Raw genomic sequence first — 23967 nt, 5'->3', positions numbered from 1 at the left:
AAATAAACAACATGCACATTGTACTCATTGTTTTATGTTTAGAGATTTATTTGCGGAGCAGACCGACCAAGATAACTTCAAGGTAGAAAGTGGAGAGACTGAGCTGTTGGGATTTGTATAAAGAAGAAAGTTGTACTGTTCAGTTTGATGGTTCAGATTAGACTACTCGTCTAATTTATTCTGCTTTGTTGTAGAGCCCTTCGGCTGGCTGCTCGTTCGTCTCATTGGCGAACGTCGACTATCGTTAATTATCGTTAACGCTAGAGATGTGCATGTCAGACATAACAGTTCTTCCCCTTTACAAAATTCAAATTATCCTTAAATTGATTAAACCATTAACAAGAAATCTTTGAAATACAATTGGATTTTCCTTAAGTCTATTCAATTGTGATAAAAATCACCATGACGGATTATTTTATTCGAGTACTTATAACCGCGCTTAGAATTACGGAAATCAGTCTGCTCACTGATTAAAATATTCGGTTTTAGTTGTTTATCTCCCTTTGGAGCCTCCTCTTGATCATTTTCACCATTGGGTGGTTTCACGATAAAAGTTATCGTTTTATAGATCTTTCTATCATGTAGTCTTTCTCTCATGATCCAATTTGCAGAACATTCAGACTCATAGATTTTTCGTAACGCCTTAACGGAGTTCAAACACTTGCATTTTTTTTTTGCTTCCATTCAAAACTTTCTTCGGTTCCATATCGACAGCATACTTTTCATCGTGAAAAGTTATCGCATCGTTGTCCAACATCTTGTGTCGCTCATGTTTCGTTATCAAATATGTTGGCCTTTGCCTCGGCACTGTTCCTTTACAGACTCTGGTATGCGATTGGTGCACCATTGCGCTGATATATTATTGGAAAGTCTGTAAGACACAGTAAAAAGGATATTTAAAATAAGAATGCTTAAACCATCCACAGAGTTTGCAACGATCATTAATCTCATTCCAAATATCATTTACATCAAATAAATAGTCTACTGCTTTGGCCTGTTTAGGAATATTCCCTCCTAGGAATACCATAATACTATCGGTATCAAGTTGTGTTAAATAATTAACTACTTTACGTCGTGTGGCGAGATTCTCTGAATCTAAGCCACTATTGGATACATTAAACATTAGTGCTAACTCCAAACGAAGAAGCATCCCTAGTAAAATTTTTAGTTCACTTTTGTACATCTTGATTAATGTTTTTCTTATGCACAATATATTATATGATGATTTTTCTGCAACCTTAATTCCTTGCCTCAGAAGTAATACAAGTCCATTGGGACCATTTGACTGTATCATGTCCAAAAATAAAACTTGAAGTTGATTTAGATTTTGTTGGTTCATCAATTCTTGCGTATTCCATTTGGAAGCAATATTCACCATAATAATCCAAGCATATAAGGTAAAACTAGATAAATCTGTTTTGCTCACCAATCTTGAAACTGCATTTGACATCAACAAATTTGGCTTATAAGGCATTGGTATTTTATTAGTAGCACAAGTGTGTGCTTTTCCTCTATAGTTCTGCCTGTCGAACACATCTCTATTTCTAGGCTCATACTTTAAAACCAATAATTTCATTCTATTTGTAACTCAGCTTTGCGAAAGTATAATACAAAAATATTCAAGAACCATTATTCGATCTCTAGAAATGAAACACGCTTCAACAAAATGCAATATCGAATGGATAGCAAACATGTTTTCGTAACACTGCGCCACTCTTTCAGGCAATTGGGTCCTAAAATGTTTAATGAATTCTTGTTTTTATTTAATAATACGAAAGAGCATGTTATTACAACTACTTTAGCAAGTTTTCCAGCTCAAATAACGGCTATAACATTTTTAAACTTCAATTTTAAAAATGGTTTCGAATATGAACCTTGACAATTGTGATCTTGTTTGACATTCACTTTTTCGACAAAAATGCCACAGGGCATATAGTTTGAACACTGGGGTTGTTCCTATCTGACATTTCGGAAGGGACACGGAAAACAAAATATACCCAATATTTGAGTTTAAACCAAAAGGTGTGACAAAATCATAAAAAAAAAAATGTTTTTTGTACTTAAACCAATGAAAATCAATTAAAAATTGAGTAAACATGTGTTTCTGCCCTAAACTTAAGCGTTTGGTACTAAAATTGAGACAGGGCTTTAGGACCCTATTCAATCAAAGTGCAAAGTTGAATGCATGTTATGCAATACAAATGAATCAATTTTATTTTTGCACATATTAATTTGTTTTACACATATTAATAAGTCCAAAGCACTTATTTCTATTATGTCCTTTGTAATCAGAGTAGCTACATTTCAATTGTATGTTATAGAGCCTTTGCCCTTGACGTTGCCCTTTTATGATCGATTTTTGTATGAAACAGCCAACTTTGCTGCGGTGAAAGTACAGACTATTACTTTTTATCAGACATTGAAAAAGTTCAGCTCATGAACAAAAATCGGACGATTTCAGGCCAACTTGATGCTCATTACAGAGGTAGGCCGTGAGCAACACCGATCAGTGAACTTTGACGTTCATCTTCAGAACCGCATATGATCGTCGTCGCTCATCAATAAAAAATCAACTGATCTTATTGGCAAACTCCTACTTTTTGGCTAATTTGAAAGCATCAAATGGTAATTATATTTTGGATAAAATAATGCAGCCCGTCCCTTCAACTTATTGTTCATCTTCCCGATATTACTTCCTTTTAAACTGAAATAATTTGGTAATATGGAATCTGCCCAAAACGGACCACCGGGTAATTTTTGAAAGTGGTGTGAAACCGGTATCAACGATTCATTTTTCCTGATTGTTCCTAAATCGAAAAGCTTTCCGATCTAGACTGTGCCTACGGCTGAAAAGTTAATACTGATATGTCAATTTACTACGTGAGCAGAACAAGGAGCGGATCGATCCCAAAATTCTTTGGTAAAGTGAGCCTTCGTATATTCCCTTTTATATAAATTATCCTCCTTCTTGATGTCCATGCTATGAGACCATTATAATGCTAAGAAAAAAAATCACAAAATCTAAACTTTGTAAATGTTTAATTTGTAGAAAACAGTATCTTGCAGAAAGTTCGAAGATAGCGTTGTGAACATTCACAATTATTTTTGTACCGTTTTTGCAGACAATGTAGCAATACGTTGGTCGTGAACAGATTAGTTAAATATTACAATTTGATCGAATTAAATAAAACAGAAAATACAAGTTAAGTTGATTTTTATTAAACCAATCAAACGATAATGTAGACGAACAATGGCGCTTCGACAGTCACTTTTATGTTTAGAGATTTACTTGCGGAGCAGACCGACCAAGATAACTTCAAGGTAGAAAGTGGAGAGACTGAGCTGTTGGGATTTGTATAAAGAAGAAAGTTGTACTGTTCAGTTTGATGGTTCAGATTAGACTACTCGTCTAGTTTATTTTTGCTTTATTGTAGAGCCCTTCGGCTGGCTGCTCGTTCGTCTCATTGTCGAACGTCGACTATCGTTGATTATCGTTAACGCTAGAGATGTGCATGTCAGACATAACAATTGGAATAGTTTATAGTAAATAGAAAATTCTCTTATATTACGTCGCCTTAAACTTCATTTGAGGAACTGGCAACAACCCTGTCTACAAATGTCTAACAAAATCTAGCAAAACCTTTTTCTTGTACCAAATTAAATTTTCAGCGTGTAATTTTCAAACAAAACTGAACAAGTGACAATTCCAACTATCTCATAATGAAGCTCAACATGCGAGTCAATTTGGTTTAATCAATTTACTTTAAATTATCGAGAATTCTAATAAAAAGGGCTCATGACGCGTTTCTCACCATATTATATTCGGAGTTGGCAGCACACAAAAATGGATATGAGACCATATTGAAAATATTATTCTTGGAAATTGATCGCGATCTCATTCAATCTCATGTTTGACAATACAATCTCCCATATCTTACCATAAAAATAGTGTGCCACCTTTAAATCACCGCCTAGAAAGCTGAAAATTTCACAGAACACCACTTTTATGGATAGTAAGGAAGATATGGGAGATTGACTTTTCAAATATTTTAAAATGTTGAACGACCCTAATGCATTATCAACACATTCGTTAAATGTAATCCATGAAAGGTATGTGTCCGTTTAATGGATTAGATGTAAAGTCACCATACTTTAAATGGCAACAAAGATTAGCGATAGTTAATTGATTTTGCATATACATTACATTTGCAAACTCCCATTGCTAAGGGTTCATTCAAATATTACGTAACGCAAAATTTGCCATTTTTGGACCCCCCCCCAACAAACATTACTGCTGAATAACAGTTGAACAACTCATTCTATAGCATACTTCAATTGAATAACAATTGTTCAGCTACTTATGTTAGTTGGGCCTCCCTCCCCCACGTAACAGCTTTTGTATGGAAATTTTTAAATTTTTGTATGAACCGAAACACTATGTCAGACCCCCTCCCTCCCCCTGTTGCGTTACGTAATATTTGAACAATCCCTAAAGTTCATGTAGGCCTGCACAACTATTCATTGCATTCAATGGACGCGTATTACTTCGTATATCGAAAGCATTAGCCGGGGTTTCATAACTCAAGTGACCCATCTTATTTAAAAATAAAAGTAAATACTGCCCCTTCTTGCATTACTTGCAATTGTGCCTGCTTTTTTTCTTTCATCATCCATCAATTAATAATCATAACATTATTTTTTTCAATCATAAAAACCGTCTACTAAATTCACAATTTCTTTGTAGGTCAACATGGCCACTCCGAGCCGCGATCTCACGATACAGGAAATCTCTCGCAGTCTCCAGCTGTACTCCAAAGATCGGAATCCCATTGAGAAAGATCCAAAGACACTACGGTAGTTGTTCTTCAATGGCTAAACAATATTCGCATATTTCACCCACGATCCCTTTTGCAGAGTTGGAAACATCTCGGACAAGCCGACCGTGCTGATCTTTGCCTGGTTGAACGCCAAGCAGAAACATCTGGCCAAATACGCCAAGTTGTACATCGAGCAGGGCTATGACGTTGTGGTGACCCAGCTGACCCCCTGGCAGCTACTCTGGCCCATGAAGGGCAGTCAGGTATACTGTGAACCCCGAGGGTTTCTTAATCATCAACTGAATTCAACTCAATTTTTGCTTTTCCCTGAACAGCTCGTGGCAGCCGACATCGTCAAGTTCTTGAAGAACAACGAGTTCAAGAATGGTCTTCTGTTTCATGGTTTCTCCGTCGGAGGTTACCTGTGGGGTGAGTGTCTGGTGCACATTGCGCGAGATCTGCAAAACTACCAGGTCGTGCTGGATCGCGTCAAGGGTCAAATCTGGGACAGTGCAGCCGATATTACGGAAATTCCGGAAGGAGTACCCCGCGCACTGTTTCCTCGTAATCCTACTTTGCAGAATGCGCTTCGGAAATACATGATGTAAGTCATTTAGTCCTTAAATAGAATTTACAGTACTATCCTGCTTGGGTATTTTCTTGGATATTGAGGGTACCTTTGATAACGTGTCTTTCGATGCCATATTGGAAGCTGTACGAAACCATGGGCTATTTATAATGATCATCAATTGGATTCATCAAATGCTCAAAAACCGACATCTCTTCTCGACATTGCGTCAAGTTGCGATTCGTTCATTGAGTGTTTGCGGATGCCCCCAAGGGGAGTCTTATCACCACTTTTGTATAGAGGGTCTTGTTTCCCGGACTCGAGAAAATTCCGGGATTCGGGATTTTACTTTAAAATGATCCCGTGACAAAAATCAAATGCTTCCAAAACGACTACAGAACAATCAGAGCGGGTTTTGATGCAATGTTTAGTTTTAAAAAGTAGTTTCATAATGACCGAACCTGTTTTTTGAAGGTGAAGTTGAATTCTTTTGGGAAAACAACAATGCAATCTTAGAAATTCATCAAAATTTCGCCTATCAGCAATCGAAGTTAATGGTCATTTATTTAAGTTAATAAGTTAATAGAATCGAAAACCAATCGTGATGCATAAGGTGTAGATAATACCAATCACTATCAAATTTTGCAAAGAAATCTTTTAAAATCTACTCTCACGATTATGCAACTTATTTAGACTGTTGTGTCATATAGAATCTTCATGCTTTTAAATGATTGGCATAACAGCCATGTTAGACGTTAGAGCCACATTAGACCAGGAAAAGTTTAAGGCACTTCGGGCAAATTGAAACGATTACGGGAATATAAATAATTCAACCACTAAATCAATTGTTTACAAATGGAACAAACCGTAGAGAATCCTGTTATAGTTTATTGAATATTATGAAACTAATATAACGGAGAAACACAAGTTTAAGCATAAGTGGCCATAAATCTCAATAAAACTCTTGAAGAGTAAGCTGAATGCAATAACTAAAATACATTCTTGCATCAACAGTCACAAAAAAACATGTCCCTTGTTTTGTGCCATTATTTGAAAAAAAAAATACAACAGCATTTTCTAGTTAAATATGTAATTTCGGGAAATCCCGGGGTTTTCGAAAATATCCCGGGATTCGGGATTTTTTAGATCCCGGGATTTTTGTCCCGGGATTCCCGGGACAAGGCCCTCTACTTTTGTAGAATCTCGTAGCAGATACGCTATTGAGGCAACTTAAAAGTTAAGGTTTTCCAACTTATTAATTTGCCGACGACTATCTTGCTTTGATAGTTAATATGTGCATAAGCACCCTCTTCGATCAAAGTACTCTTCAGGTAGTCGAGAGTTGGTGTCACCGATATGGCCTTTCGGTTAACCCGAATAAAACATCTGGGATTCGACCTTTACGTCTTTTTGGCACTGAGATTAATGTAACTGATGGTGAAGTATGTTGGAGTCATTCTTAATTCCAAACTTTCCTGGACACCACACATTGATTTCAGAGTAAAGAAAGCTTGCATGGCCTTCGGTCAGTGCCGGCGAACCTTTGGTAAAACTTGGGGCCTCAAACCCAAATATATCAAATGGATTTACACAACAGTTGTTCGACCAATTGACCAATTGTTTGGCATACGGATGTCTTGTGTGGTGGCAAAAGGGCGAAGTGGGAACAATCCAATCAAAATTGGGCCATCTCCAAAAATGTGCTTGATGGCGATGTCTGGTGCGTTCTCCTACAACAGCGCCCAAAGCTCTTTTCGACGTAATGCCACTTTTGGTGAATTGGGACAAAATTGTCCTTGCTCCAAATGATCTCACAATTGCTTGTCACTTTCCTTACATAACATTTAACACATTTTTTTTTTTTTTTTTTTTTTTTTTTTTTTTTTTTTTTTTTTTTTTTTTTTTTTTTTTTTTTTTTTTTAATTTCTTTATTAGTATCATTCCAAACATTACATTCATTATTTCTTATATCTAGGTGTTCTGTGTTATTAGACAACACTATCATCCTAATTTGGTAAAACAAATCTAAGATTTTATTAACATTTTGTTAACAACATATTACATTTCATTTGCCGTAGCAGTTCAGATTTTTTACAGGTGAGTTGATTTCACCTGCTTATAAGAGAAAAAAAAAAGTTTTTAATATACTTAACCTAACTTAACCTAAACATATAACGCATTAATCGTTCGTTATTTCACCCGCATTTTTGCCTGAAATTATTGATTATTTTATTTGAAATTTGTACCAATGTTTCAACATTGGATATCCTATGTAACTCATTGGTACTATACCAGGGAGGAAGCCTCAGAATCATTTTCAAAATTTTATTTTGAATTCTCTCCAGAGCTTTCTTCCTGGTATTACAACAGCTAGTCCATATTGGTACAGCATACAACATGGCTGGCCTGAAAATTTGTTTGAATATCAAAAGCTTGTTCTGAAGACAAAGTTTTGATTTTCTATTAATAAGGGGATAAAGACATTTTACATATTTGTTACATTTGGTTTGAATGCCCTCAATGTGATTTTTGAAAGTTAAATTCTTATCTAGCATGAGTCCTAGATACTTAACTTCATCTGACCAATTTATTGGAACCCCTCTCATCGTGACAACATGTCTACTTGAAGGTTTCAAATAAAGAGCTTTTGGTTTATGTGGGAATATTATTAGTTGAGTTTTGGAAGCATTAGGAGAAATCTTCCATTTTTGCAAGTATGAAGAAAAAATATCCAAACTTTTTTGCAATCGACTACAGATGACACGCAGGCTTCGTCCTTTGGCGGAGAGGCCTGTGTCATCCGCAAACAAAGATTTTTGACATCCCTGAGGTAGCTCAGGTAAGTCAGATGTGAAAATATTGTATAATATTGGTCCCAAAATGCTGCCTTGGGGAACACCAGCTCTTACAGGAAGTCTTTCAGATCTGGAGTTCTGATAATTAACCTGAAGTGTACGATTTGACAGATAACTTTGAATTATTCTAAAAATTTTACGATCAAACCTTCATGCCAAACACTGTCGAATGCTTTTTCTATGTCTAGAAGAGCAAGACCAGTAGAAAAGCCTTCAGATTTGTTGGAACGGATCAAATTTGTTACACGTAAGAGTTGATGAGTGGTCGAATGTCCATGGCGGAATCCGAACTGTTCATTGGCAAAAATTGAATTTTCGTTGATGTGGGCCATCATTCTGTTCAAAATAACCTTTTCAAAAAGTTTACTGATGGAGGAAAGCAAACTGATTGGACGATAGCTAGAAGCTTCTGCAGGATTTTTGTCTGGTTTTAAAATTGGAACAACCTTAGCAGTTTTCCATTTGTCAGGAAAATATGCTAATTGAAAACATTTGTTAAATATATCAACTAAAAATGATAAGCTACTTTCTGGAAGTTTCTTGATGAGGATGTAGAAAATTCCATCATCGCCAGGAGCTTTCATATTTTTGAATTTTTTAATAATAGTTCTCACTTCTTCCAAATCAGTCTCCCAGGCATTTTCGAAAACGTTCTCTTGGTTGAGAATATTTTCGAACTCCTGAGTAACTTCATTTTCAATTGGACTAGTAAGTCCTAAATTAAAATTGTGCGCACTTTCAAACTGCATAGCAAGTTTTTGAGCTTTTTCGCAATTAGTTAGTAATAATTTGTTTTCCTCTTTCAATGCCGGTATAGGCTTCTGAGGTTTTTTCAAGATTTTAGATAATTTCCAAAAGGGCTTAGAGCCGGGGTCTAATTGAGAAATTTTATTTTCAAAATTTTGGTTCTTAAATCTGCAAAACGTTTCTTGATTTCTATCTGCAAATCCTGCCATATAATTTTCATAGCAGGATCACGAGTGCGTTGAAATTGCCTTCTCCTCACGTTTTTAAGACGGATCAAGAGTTTAAGATCATCGTCTATAATCACGGATTCAAATTTTACTTCACATTTTGGAATTGCAATGTTTCTGGCTTCAACAATGGAATTTGTTAAAGTTTCAAGAGCATTGTCAATATCAATTTTAGTTTCTAAAGAAATGTTAACATCAAGATTAGAGTCAACATACGTTTCATATATATTCCAGTCGGCTCGTAAATAATTGAAAGTGGAGCTGATAGGATTGAGAATCGCTTCATGCGATATTTGAAATGTAACAGGGACATGATCAGAATCAAAATCAGCATGAGTAACTAATTGGCTACAAAGATGACTAGAGTCGGTTAAGACCAAGTCAATCGTAGATGGATTTCTAGAAGAGGAAAAACATGTAGGGCCATCAGGGTATTGAATTGAGAAATATCCTGAAGAGCACTCATCAAATAAAATTCTGCCGTTGGAATTACTTTGAGAATTATTCCATGACCGATGTTTGGCATTAAAGTCACCAATGACAAAAAAATTTGACTTATTGCGAGTTAATTTTCGCAAGTCAGTTTGAAGCCAATTAACTTGCTGTCCAGAGCATTGAAAAGGCAAATAGACAGCTATGAAAGTATATTTACCAAACTGTGTTTCAACAGAAACACCTAAAGTTTCAAAAACTTTAGTTTCAAATGACGAAAACAGTTGATGTTTTATACGCCTATGAATGATGATTGCAACTCCCCCACATGTCCCATCAAGTCGATCATTACGATAAACAAAAAAGTTAGGATCTTTTTTAAATTTGGATCCAGGTTTTAAATAAGTTTCGGTAATAACTGCTATATGCACGTTATTAGCTGTAAGAAAATTAAACAGCTCGTCCTCTTTACCATTCAGAGAACGAGCATTCCAATTTAAAATATTTAAATTATTATTTGGATCCATTAGAAAAACGTAATCCAATAACAATTTTATTTGTAAATTTTACACCTACTTGGACTGCTTCAGTCATAGTGGTGGCTTTGAACATTGCATCAATCATTAGATTCAATTGTTCAGTTAGAAAATTAAAATCAGAGGCAGACATATCATCTGATGATTTCCCATTGGAATTTTCGGTAGACGAAGAAGCGGGGTAGGAGTTACCTGTGGCGGTAGGGTTTTTTCCATTTGATTTGAAACAAGTAGAATGGGTACTCATGGAACGAACAGGGGAAGAGTTCAAATTACCTGCTACGATATCGGCAAAGGATTTACCGTGGGTAGATACATTCGAAATTGAAAGATTCGAACGGCTACCCGACGGATTAAAATTTGTTTGTGAATGAGCATGATTATGATCTTCCTGGTGGGTATGATTCCTAATCAAGCGATCGTTAACTGAAAAATGAGCATTGTTCGATACTCTACCAGGCAAATTCCGGAAACGACCGTTATCGTAACGGATATTATCCTTCATCTGCTTGGCACGAGCCTCAACGACTCTTTTGCGTGAAATGCATTCCCAAAAGTTAGCTTTGTGAGGGCCCTTGCAATTGGCGCATTGAAATTTTCTGGTATCTTCTTTCACAGGACAGTCGTCCTTAGCGTGAGAAGAACCTCCGCAAATCATGCATTTAGCATCCATGCGACAATTTTTTGTACCATGACCCCACTTTTGGCACCGACGGCACTGAGTGGGGTTCTGGTAATTTCCTCCAGGTTTCTGGAAATGTTCCCACGTCACACGGACATCGAACATAAGTTTAGCTTTTTCTAAAGCTTTAATATTATTTAGTTCTTTTTTGTTAAAGTGAACTAAATAATATTCTTGAGAAAGCCCTTTCCGAACAATGCCAGATTGGGTTCTCTTTTTCATAATGATTACTTGGACTGGGGAAAATCCAAGTAAATCATTTATTCCATTTTTGATCTCTTCAGGTGACTTATAGTCACTTGAGAGACCTTTCAAGACGACTTTGAACAAACGTTCAGTTTTGTCGTCATAAGTAAAAAAATTGTACCGAAAAGCTAAACATTACATATAATTTGCAATTGGATTAGATGGACAAATTGATGTGAAGATTTGCGAAAAAGTTACACGTCTTCTCAGTGAGAATCGAACTCACGACTCCCCGATCTCTAGTTGGGGCGCGTTAACCACTACGCCATGAGAGGACTCATGAACGCAGAAGTTAACCTGAATTCGATTTCAGCTCAATAATCACGTGGTCCTCTTTCGCAAAGTGCACCTCTTTCGGAAGAATTAGATGCCCATCCAAACACAACGCTTTCTATATATATCCAATGCCTAGCCCGAGAGCGCATTGTTTTTTAGATATAGGAATAGCACACTGAGAAAAATCTACACGTCAAGGTCGTGTGTTTTACTTATAGATTTGCGCAATGAGGAAAACCACATGATTTGAGTGTGGTAGCCATATGGATTTCATCATTGATTTCACGGTATGATAGCATGTGTATCAACATTAGGTTGTCATGTGAAACAAACATGAATTTCCAAATATTAAATCATGAAAACCAACTGATTTGCTTACTGAATTCGAAATGTAGTAGCTTTAGATAGTCATGTGTGATAGAACATAAATGTCAAGGGACTGAAAGAAGAAATTTGGTAAAAAAACTTTTGCTCCCCAAAATATGGATCTGAGGCTCCTCTGCTTGTCGCAAGCTCTCTTGATTTTTTTTCAAATCCGTGAGTTAGCAACAAGCGGGGCGCCGCAAATCTATAATTTGGGAAGCCAGGGATAAGCATATTCCATTTTTTTCGAAACTGAAAGCCAGGAAAATCTGTTAGTGGAATCCGATTTTTCTACTAAACTATACATTATAATCAATGTTTTCTTATAGAAAGGTAGAACTCTCGTACATCGGTCAACTTCACTAATAAAAGAAAAATCGAATTCACAAATTTTCATCTAACACTTTCAGCTTCAAAATTTGCTTCTTCTCTTTGGAAGCATGATGATGACTGTCGTTCGACACGAGGTCCAACCGCAATTCAGTTCACTATGCATCCCAGGGGTTGATCACAAACAATCTATAAGCTTTGAACATGGAAATCGATAGCATAGCTCATGGATTTCATCATAACAATCTCATTGCGCAAATCAATGAATCGACCAACTTGAACATGATGATTATGACACAAGATAACCATAAGCAAAACACACTGAATCCGTGTTGGAGTGATGATCTATGCGTCCATAGGTTGACACATACGAATCTGAAGAGAAAGCTTCGGGAACTTATGTGGAAAAAATATGGAATCCCTGTTGTCGGTTGATGAATCAATTCATGAAGCAAAACACAGGAATTTAATGTGTAACACACACGAAGTTTGCAAGAAAATCATAGCAAATCGATATGGATGTTCATGAATCGATCCATAATTTTAAACACACAGATCGAGCGTGTGGATTTTTATCAGTGCACACTACACTAGCCAGCAACTGCGCTGGCTGAGGTTTCTATTGTGTGGGCTTCCAATGGGTCGCGACGTTCTCAAACGACCGGTTACGGAACATGAGTCCGTTGCTCGATAAATACTTGTTTTAATTATGAATCGTGGTTTACGGCCAACCAGCCGAGTGGAAGTTTAACAACTACCGAAAAGCTAAACATTACATATAATTTGCAATTGGATTAGATGGACAAATTGATGTGAAGATTTGCGAAAAAGTTACACGTCTTCTCAGTGAGAATCGAACTCACGACTCCCCGATCTCTAGTTGGGGCGCGTTAACCACTACGCCATGAGAGGACTCATGAACGCAGAAGTTAACCTGAATTCGATTTCAGCTCAATAATCACGTGGTCCTCTTTCGCAAAGTGCACCTCTTTCGGAAGAATTAGATGCCCATCCAAACACAACGCTTTCTATATATATCCAATGCCTAGCCCGAGAGCGCATTGTTTTTTAGATATAGGAATAGCACACTACACTAGCCAGCAACTGCGCTGGCTGAGGTTTCTATTGTGTGGGCTTCCAATGGGTCGCGACGTTCTCAAACGACCGGTTACGGAACATGAGTCCGTTGCTCGATAAATACTTGTTTTAATTATGAATCGTGGTTTACGGCCAACCAGCCGAGTGGAAGTTTAACAACTACCGAAAAGCTAAACATTACATATAATTTGCAATTGGATTAGATGGACAAATTGATGTGAAGATTTGCGAAAAAGTTACACGTCTTCTCAGTGAGAATCGAACTCACGACTCCCCGATCTCTAGTTGGGGCGCGTTAACCACTACGCCATGAGAGGACTCATGAACGCAGAAGTTAACCTGAATTCGATTTCAGCTCAATAATCACGTGGTCCTCTTTCGCAAAGTGCACCTCTTTCGGAAGAATTAGATGCCCATCCAAACACAACGCTTTCTATATATATCCAATGCCTAGCCCGAGAGCGCATTGTTTTTTAGATATAGGAATAGCACACTACACTAGCCAGCAACTGCGCTGGCTGAGGTTTCTATTGTGTGGGCTTCCAATGGGTCGCGACGTTCTCAAACGACCGGTTACGGAACATGAGTCCGTTGCTCGATAAATACTTGTTTTAATTATGAATCGTGGTTTACGGCCAACCAGCCGAGTGGAAGTTTAACAACTACCGAAAAGCTAAACATTACATATAATTTGCAATTGGATTAGATGGACAAATTGATGTGAAGATTTGCGAAAAAGTTACACGTCTTCTCAGTGAGAATCGAACTCACGACTCCCCGATCTCTAGTTGGGGCGCGTTAACCACTACGCCATGAGAGGACTCATGAACGCAGAAGTTAACCTGAATTCGATTGGAAGCCCACACAATAGAAACCTCAGCCAGCGCAGTTGCTGGCTAGTGTAGTGTGCTATTCCTATATCTAAAAAACAATGCGCTCTCGGGCTAGGCATTGGATATATATAGAAAGCGTTGTGTTTGGATGGGCATCTAATTCTTCCGAAAGAGGTGCACTTTGCGAAAGAGGACCACGTGATTATTGAGCTGAAATCGAATTCAGGTTAACTTCTGCGTTCATGAGTCCTCTCATGGCGTAGTGGTTAACGCGCCCCAACTAGAGATCGGGGAGTCGTGAGTTCGATTCTCACTGAGAAGACGTGTAACTTTTTCGCAAATCTTCACATCAATTTGTCCATCTAATCCAATTGCAAATTATATGTAATGTTTAGCTTTTCGGTAGTTGTTAAACTTCCACTCGGCTGGTTGGCCGTAAACCACGATTCATAATTAAAACAAGTAAAAAATTTGTGCTTCTTCTCTTCAAGATATCTGAGAAGAAGTTCGCGATCTTTAAGAGTTTCCGGCAAAACGCGACAGTCTCCTTTCTTTGCGATTTGGAAGGAAACCTTGATTCCCCTAATGGAGTTCAAGATCTCCTGCCTAAATCCCCCAAATTCGGAACAACTGACCACGATAGGCGGCACTCTTTGCTTCCTCACTTGAATCAAAGAGCCTGGGCTAGAGGCTGCTTCGATTTGGTGTTCGGAAAATTTGTCTAGAGCATCGAACTGATTGCTCATTTCAATACAATTATTCATTTCACCCTTGGAAGAAACTTCGCATTCCGGGGAAGCGTCCTTTCTTCCATTCTTGCCACGTGTAGTGACAGTTTTAAAACCCACTTTTTTGGAAGGAAGTAGTGAATTCAGAGATTCACCCTTCCTTTTGTTAGTTGTTGATACCATGTTTAGTTAATAAACGAGAAAGACGTGACCTTCGAGAGGTTTTTTCCCTAGACGGTGTCCAAGTAGGATTACCACCGCTAGCTTTCGCTAACGGGTCCAACGAAAAATCGAAGGCACGGGTCCAAACAAGGATCGTAAAGGGATCAATAGTAGAAAAAATAGTACTGAAAAGTACTGTTTAAGTAGCACTGAAAAGTACCGTTTTTAATTTTAGCACTGAAAAGTACTGTTTGTGTAGCACTGAAAAGTACTGTTTTATTGCTTTAGGTAGTTTTTAAGAAAACTTCCAAGAGCAGAGAGAATTCGTGTACGCACAGCACGAAGGTACGATGCGCACTGTAACATTTAACACATAATTCCCTTCACGGGAAGGGTTAATCGGTTTAATCAGCATTTACTGTATTCTCAATGTGTCATCCAAATTTTTTCTTCCTAGTTACCACATGAAAGCTTTCCACGAACCAGCCACATCGCATTACATACGATCGAGCCAGATGTTCCACACCAACCTGCTGAGATGTCCAGCACTCTTCCTGTGTTCGAAAACGGATCCCGTTGGAACGGAAGTCGCGAACGGACGCGTACGAGACAGCTGGGAGAGCAATGGCGTCAAGGTACACTTTGGGGAAATTTGTAACTTAGAGAGCTTTCACCTAATTATTCAACTCTTTTGCAGTGTACCTTCAAGTGTTGGGACCGTTCGCCTCACGTGGGACATTTCCAGAAGCATCCCGAAGAGTATGTCGAACTAGTTTTTAGTCATATCCGGCAGCTGGTTGTGTCCGGTCAAAAGCAGCCGCTGCGGGCGAAGCTGTAATCGACGCGTTAATTTGTCCTGTGATACTTAAGACAATTTTTTAGGTGGAGAAATGAAAAACTCCAATAGTTTGATGTACTACTACTTGATTTAACTAGGGAGACTTACGGCTTCGGCACCATTCGACTATTATCGGCAACCAAATTTCAAACGCCAAATATACAGTATTGTTCTATCAAAACACAATAGTAGAAACATTCTGATGATTCTTTGTTCTGTCCGCTTCCCGCTGGCGAGATTTCCGAGACTAAGCAAACGATATCGCCGGAGATGTCATCAATTCAAATGAGCACGCCTCAAAATGCGACTGATTTGGAGCTGCCGAAGAGATTCACCAGCAGTTGTTATGGGAAAATTGCCGAAGAGATTGACGCTGCCGACAATAGTCACACTGACAAGGGATGTTCGCAGCGCTGTAAAAACGTTTCCAAAAGCATTTTGACAAGTCTGTCGGTGTGAATCAATAGAGGATTGAGCAACGTATAAATGTAAATAGACAAACACGGAATTTGTCTGCTGATGTCCGAGAAAATTACAAAAAAAGCACGGCATCGGCTTAAGCTGCCGAGAATACGTAAGTTCCCCTACTTTACTTTTGCTTACAATGAAAATAATTTGGTGTGAAATTAGTTTGTACAAAGTAGATCCATGATAGCAAGACACGTTCGTCGGCAGCAAATATCAAGCATGTAAAGGCAATAGTGTCAATCTGGGAGGGAGAAACCAATACAAAATTTCTGTACGTCATAGTGAAGCGGGATTCCGCTGTCACGAACTGTCACTGTGAGCCCAGATCTCAAACATTGGACTAACATGGAAAAAGCGCGTAACTGATTAAAACACATTTTCGCATTTCATCAAAAGTGACAAAAATCGAATTAAAATCAATTCATGCACACAATGCAAGTAATGTTACGTGAGCACCTTTCAATCTGATTGAATATAAAGCATTGAAAAACGCATCGTTTTACTTTTTCCAATGAAAATGGATATTTAGAGCATAGAAAACTGTGGCCCCTTTTCCATGTTTGTCAGGAAAGATCGAAATTACACAACCAAAGAAAAATAGCGATTTTCCGCAAGCCTGCCTTGATTGTTCTTGGCAAGCTGGAGTTATCTTGCAGTGCAAACAAACGTTGTTCTATATTTCGTGTGTAGTATCTGTGCCTCCCTCCCAGGTGTCAATCATGCTCGATATTTGCAATCGTGCGGCGTTATTTGTGGTATAACCTGTAGGTGTGTATTGTGTACCGAATACATCCTAATATATTTATCCACAATATTTCCGGTTTTCTAGAAGGAGTATTTCATTATTTTCGAACGTAAATTCTACATTACCATGCAATCCCACACTCACCATATGTGTAACCGTTGGATATTAGGGAAATAAAAGTTGATAAAATGTGAAGTATCGTAAGTATAATTATTGAGAAAGCCTATTTTTTTACAAAAGATACAACTCAAGATAAAAAGTTGCCAGAATAAAAATGACCGTCACGATGGCCACCTAACTGTCTACTCGCATATTCTAGCGCAAAAATCTCATCATTCAGAAGCTGAACACGCTTTTCGATGATTGTGTACCTATACTAGCTGCAAGCATTGAATAGTATACTAGAATAGGTAATAGTATTTTAAGTGCAATATGTTCGGACACAAATAAAGTAGGCACCGGAGCAAGTAAAGATTCTTAAAATAATGTCGAATTTTACTTCACATTTTAGTCCTTGCTTCAACAGAGGAAAAACAATTTTGGCGTGATAAATCGAAGCGTGATAAAATTAAAATGTATTTTTCTGCTATATAATTTTCATCTAAATTTAAGATTTATGTTGCAAAAATAGAGCGAATGGAATGAAAAACACGTATAAGATGGGTGAAATAGATATATGATGATTGTTTAGGGCTATTTTCAATGTAAATTGTATAAACTTCATTCAATTATTGTAGCGTGACAAAATCGAGCAGAAAACCGTGCTAAAATCGAAAGTGATATAATTTTTTTTTGTCGGTAGCGATAGGGGTAGTACTGGTACTCTTAATCTGCCCTATGTTCCTTCCCAGCATTTGCTTTTATAAGCCTCTATTGCGTTCATCACACAGACGTTCCTAAGCAATGTTGCTCAAATGGTCACTGTGTACCCTAGCAGCAATTAGCCCTTACCTACTTTGGCACCGTCAAACCCTGTGATCGTGGCCAGGAAAAATCGAAAGTGATATAATGAAGCGATATTAAAACGTACCGTGATAAAATCGAGAAACTACTGTATCAGAGCTGGGAGTGGTAATAGTAGTTTTTGCGAAAATCACGTGGTTCTTCTAATACAGTAGTGCAAAATTGTGAATCTCATCAAGTAGCCTATATTGGGTGCACGAATTTTCTAAATCATGAGTGTTATTGAAGGCTCTAAATGCGGGAAATGCAGCGGGAAATAGAACATTTTTCTACAGTAGTTTTGGGTTGCCCTTAGCAACGGGTGTTTTGCTATTTTCAAGGCATTTTGCCTACAGCAGCGATGGGCGTGAGTTTCACTGGCTCTGCTGACTGTGATTGGCTTTGCTTGGCTACTGTAGAGTGAATTTCAGATTTTTTCCCAACCCTGATCGAGAAACTACTGTATCAGAGCTGGGAATGGTAATAGTAGTAGGCTTGAGATTTTGCGAAAATCACGTGGTTCTTCTAATACAGTAGTGCAAAATTGTGAATCTCATCAAGTAGCCTATGTTGGGTACATGAATTTTCTAAATCAGTAGTGTCATTGAAGGCTGTAAATGCGGGAGACGCAGCGGGAAATACCGTTTTGATTCATATTACGGACACTTAAGGCCTCAGTGAAGTATAACCCAATTTGGACCATACAAAATAAATCATTCTGTATGATTTTTTAGCGTTATCGAGCGTCAGAAGCCCCTAACTTTCGGATGATGGGTAAAGAATACGCGTCCGCAACTTGAATAATTTTAAATAAATCAAAACGTGTGGCCTTTTCATGATTCTTATTCCGGACGCTCCCTCATTTTTGCCTCAAATTCCGGACGCTTTGATTCGAATTACGGACAGCTCATGATAATCATTAATGGAACAGCCAAATCATCAATTGAAATCGTTCAACCACTTAAGAGACGTCTAAGGTAGTTGGGCATTATAAATTTGCAATGATATTTATGGAAAAAACCTAATAAAACGAGCCTCGAAAATGAGAACTTTTGGACGGCGAAAATTGAAACATTTCGTGTGAAATGTTTCCCATACAAACGAGAGTGTCCGGAATTTGAAGCTGTCCGTAATATGAATCAAAACGGTAGAACATTTTTCTACAGTAGTTTTGGGTTGCCCTTAGCAACGGGTGTTTTGCTATTTTCAAGGCATTTTTCCTACAGCAGCGATACTCGTGAGTTTCACTGGCTCCGCTGACTGTGGTATGCTACGTTTGCCTACTGTAGTGTGAATTTCAGAACTTTTCCCAGCTCTGGTCAATATCAAGATTTGTTTGCAAAAAATATTATCATCAAGATTACTGTATGTTTCATATGTATTCCAGTCGGCTCGAAAATAATTGAAAGTGGAGCTAATAGGAATGAGAATCGCTTCATGGAATATTTGAAATGTAAAAGGGACATGGTCAGAATCAAAATCAGCGTAAGTAAAACGGTAAGACCAAATCAATCGTAGAAGAGTTTCTAGAAGAGGAAAAATAAGTAGGGCTATCAGGGTATTGAATTGAGAAATATCCTGAAGAGAACTCATCAAACAAAATCCTGCCGTTGGAATTACTTTGCGAATTATTCCATGAGCGATGTTTTGCATTATAGCCAATTTATTGCGAATCATTTTGAAGCAAATTAAGTTGCTGCCCAAGGCAATTTTCAGCAGACCAGAAATGCGCTTGATTTTACCATGTCTGTAGTCGGAATCAGATCGTTGTAAATTATTTCTATCAAATGTACCAGTAATGCGGTGGGGTGTACCGTAAACATAGTAAATTGGTCTGAATTTTCATGGTAGTTTTAAGAATGGGCGTATTCAGCTAAAATAGTTATTTTTACCAAAGAATTTTTTACCGTGTGGTAATTTGTTGACATATTTCAGCGAAATATTTCAATCGAATCGCCATACAAAAACCGAGTGTTCGGAATTTGAGACAAAACGGTAAATCATATTCAAATAAATAATTTGACTTATAAACAGATCTGAGTTAGTTTTACTTAGTAATCCTTCATAAGAGAGATTCGCGGAAGCTGACATTTCTGTCAAAGTGTGGGCCAATCGAGCAGAAAGAGTTATCAAAGTATGAGCCAAACCACGGCACAGTGGTTCGATCTAGAACGAATGTCGGACAAAACCTCAAACTCTCCTTAATATAGCTGAAATATTTGACGTATGTTATGCCATATTTAGGTATTATGGACTTTTATTTTCAAATGCTTCAAATTTTGGACTGATAATTAGAATATACAGGTTTGGATAATACATTTGCATTTTTTTCAATCCTTCATACAAAATGGTCAACTTGGGCAGGCTTGATCTCAGTTATTTACTGACGGATTTAAATGAAATTTTCCCAGCATGTCAGGCATAGCTTGAAATTAAACACATATTTTTGAATAATTTTTCCATGCCTAACTCCAATAGTAAAAACAACTTGACTTAAATGAAATTTTTGACAAAAACTTGTGAATGATTCACCCAAAAATATATAAGATATACACAAAAACTATCATATGTAAATTAGGCAATCTCGTCCAAATTTGCAACTTTATTTATTTTTTTAATATGCCAATTATCCAAATTTGTGAAAAAAATTCTCTAACAACTCGTGTTTCGACAAATCACTCAAAAATATATGTTGAAATTCATGCGATGTCTGAAAAACTGTGAAAATTTCATGCAGAATTTATCCATAAATATCTCAAGTCTAACCCTGCCTCAATGCAAGTATCATCCATTTCATCAGTTTCAGCATGATTGTCATGTCTATAGCTTTAGTCTGTTTTCATACTTACTTTGGCAGCAAAAGCAAATCCACGTAGGGAATGATTTTTTTAATTTGTTTAATTTTATCTGGAGGCTGCATTCGAAGGAATTCCCACAGAGAAACAGACATAACACTTAGAACAAATCTCGATCAAAATCATAGTCGCGAAATCATGTACGCCCAATGCTAAAAACACTGTAGTTGGCCGATGGACCAACAGGTGGCGGTAGTGTGTAAACGTCAAACACGAACAAAAACGACGCGAGCGCCGTGGGTGGTCGATTGACCACCTACCCAATATTTGAATCGATCGTTAAAAAGTTGGTCGATGGACAACGATGAGAGTGTGACGTCTGTTTGTCTGTGGAATTCCGTTCGACCATGCAAATAAGACGAGCTAATTTATGTTATTTTATTTGGTGGATTCAGTAACAGTTCAATTTTTAATTCAAAGCACTTCAATATCATAATAACACCAAATGAAGGTGTGGACAATATTTAATTAGTGTATAATGCCAAAATATTGTATGTGTAGGGTCGCAGAGAGCCGTATCAGTAGGGACGGTCCGATATTGCAAAGTATCGATATTTGATTCAATACGATTATCAAAACAAAGTATCGATACCACCGATATATTGATTCAAAATATCGATATATCGGAAAATCATATGATATATTTCAATGGATCAAAATTCCTATATTACTTAGTGGCTTGCCGTTTAGTTGCCTGAAATTCGACAAAAAATAATCTTTGAATACTCGAGATTATTGATGATTTGACCGCCAATTACATAAATATCTTCTGGTAACATACATTCTAGTACAATTCGAACGGAAACTGCTCTGGGTTTTCTCCAAATCTAATTAATGCGTTGTATTTAAACAAGAAATATATTATATTTGGAGAAACAATTGTTTTTCACTAAGAGCTTGTAGAGGTCCCTGCTACTTTCGTCAGATCGTTAAATAATTTTTATGTACGCCGATTTTGCGTATCAATTAGGCGAGTTTTCTGCTGGATGTAAATAAGTATCCGGTCAATTATCTTTTCATATCCTTTCGCAAGGATATGACCAAGACAATTCCCAACTGCTGAAGGATACGTTTATTTAATCTAAGAGGGATATTTCTCTCAAAACTTTGTCTATGGTAACTGTCGAGAAGGAGGCAACCCTTATATAGCGGTCTAGGACTATACCACCTACAAATGCTTAATGGTTATGCTAGTGCTAATGCTAAAACCCTACTATTGTTTTCTATATTTTAGTTTACGATATATCGGAAGAAAATATCGATATCACCGATATATTGAATTGAAAATATCGATACCAAAATATCGAATATCGAAAGCAAAATATCGATATTCCGATATATCGAAAGTATCGGAACGTCCCTACGTATCAGTGAAAGCGCAGCTATTCAGCAAGACCAAGCTGAGAATCCTGGGTTTGAGGTCCGCCGGTCGAGAATTTTTTCGTAAAGTAAATTTTCCCGACCTCCCAGGGCACAAAGTATCATCGTACCTGGCACACGATATACTATCAACTCAGGTGTACTTTATGTATCTACAAACAACTTCTCTGAAGATACCATGGCGGTTTGAGCTCTCTTTAAATTCATAAATAGCAGGTGAATTATGGATCGCAATTATTAATTTTCTCGAAAAATCATGTACATGGTCCACTCAAAGAGTTGTATAAAATTCAAAATTCAATGAATCTGCCTAAAAATTTGGATTTAAACCACCAATATGATAAGGAAGTAGGGAAAAATATTACCGTTCGGAGAAAACAACTTTGATTTTTGAGGTTTTGTCCGCCTTCGAACCATAATGCACGGTATACACAACAAGATAGGCTATTCCCACGTGTAAACAACGGTTTCCAATCAAAACATGTGTCGTCATTCCTATCGCCAAGCATGAGGCTTACAGGGTAGTAACAGAAAGCAAGCCTTGCTTTCTTTTGCACTCGTTCGAGTTTGCGATAGGAATGACGTCACTGCCAAATGTCATTTTTCGGAGTATAATACCATCAGTGCACCAGATTCCGCTCATTTAAGGGAAGTTATGTGTTCAAATGTTTATTATAAAATAGCTATTGTGTCGATCTATTATTTTTATGTCACAATGTAGCTCCAAGTATAGGTAATAAGGGGCAAAATAAAAATAATTTGAAAAACTTTCATAAACAAATATTTAATTGCATTTTTTACTGCATCTAAATGTTCCTATTTCCGCTCACGGTAAACAGAATTCGAGACGAACTTACTAAAATATGCATTATTTCGAATTTCGTTATTTATCGTGTTATTTTTTATGGTCAAACCATAGCTACTACTGCAATAAAGAAGGCTGCATACTAAATTTGACATTTCTTCAAAATGTTGATCATTTTTTTTACATGAGCGGTTATTTGAACACACAAAAATACCTAGCGCCAATACCGCTCACGAGGTCTAGTGTTTTCAATATAAACAATTATTCTATCAAATGAAAATAATGTCAGACGACTTCATTCGAATGTTTTTAATATTGCTACAATATATCCGTGCAAAAAATGTTGGTTTTTACACGAAAAATCAATTTTTACACTAGTGAGCGAAAAAGGGACATGAGCGGATACTGATGCACTGATAGAACCTTGCTTCTTTTTACTGTGAGCCAAACGAACATGCGTTATGTTTGTTTTAAACTTTTCTTGAAGAGTAATGTAATCCGCTTGAAATTATTTCGGTAGAAGTAATTTTGCATGAAGAAAAATAATGAAATATTTTTCTTTTTTGGAGTTTGTCAATTCGATTTTTAGTTATTGATTTTTTTGGCTGTTTATTAGTTTGGATAGGTAGCTCAAAGATCTACAACGAAACAAAATACACTTGTTAGCAATGAGGAAGTCATGTCCGTGTTACAATATTATTCTCGTTGCCGAGCAAAATCAACACTGCTGGTTAGTTGCCAAATCATTCCATTTGACTTCCGCTTATCTCTCCTTTATAGTTTTACTGACCCCGAACTATAGAATCATTACAACTCTCAAAGTATAAGATATATTTAAAGGCTTTAAATTTAATTGCAATTGACTGCCATTTCCTGGCAAATTTGGTGGTATATTTCAACGAAACATTTCAACCAAATCGCAATACAAAAACCGAATGTTCGGATTATGAGTCAGTTCGGAATTTTAGTCAACGGTACACAAATTTCATAACACCAAAAATAACCATTTTCGACACCCACCCACCCTCTTGTAA

General features: G+C 37.2%; 1 protein-coding gene and 1 long non-coding RNA gene across 8 annotated transcripts in view; both read left to right on the top strand.

The window, feature by feature from the left end:
- LOC5571014 (transmembrane protein 53-A) overlaps positions 1-15787 on the top strand; it is a 40687-nt gene extending 24900 nt beyond the window's left edge. For all 7 annotated transcript variants that reach the window (XM_021853753.1, XM_021853754.1, XM_021853758.1 and 4 more), the window contains 5 exons: positions 4745-4854; positions 4915-5080; positions 5153-5421; positions 15358-15535; positions 15598-15787. In XM_021853753.1, coding sequence (XP_021709445.1) covers positions 4745-4854; positions 4915-5080; positions 5153-5421; positions 15358-15535; positions 15598-15738 — 864 coding nt within the window. In that variant the 3' untranslated portion in view covers positions 15739-15787. The remainder of the gene's footprint in view (positions 1-4744; positions 4855-4914; positions 5081-5152; positions 5422-15357; positions 15536-15597) is intronic.
- Positions 15788-16250: 463 nt separating this feature from the next.
- Positions 16251-17146, top strand: LOC110679350. The gene is made up of 2 exons (XR_002502418.1): positions 16251-16439; positions 16917-17146. It is a non-coding gene; the product is annotated as an uncharacterized LOC110679350 (long non-coding RNA).
- Positions 17147-23967: the final 6821 nt, after the last annotated feature.

Source organism: Aedes aegypti, chromosome 3, assembly GCF_002204515.2.
Source record: "Aedes aegypti strain LVP_AGWG chromosome 3, AaegL5.0 Primary Assembly, whole genome shotgun sequence".
NCBI lineage: Eukaryota > Metazoa > Arthropoda > Insecta > Diptera > Culicidae > Aedes > Aedes aegypti.
Note: the sequence above shows the minus strand (reverse complement) of the source record. Positions and strands in the feature narration are given on the sequence as shown.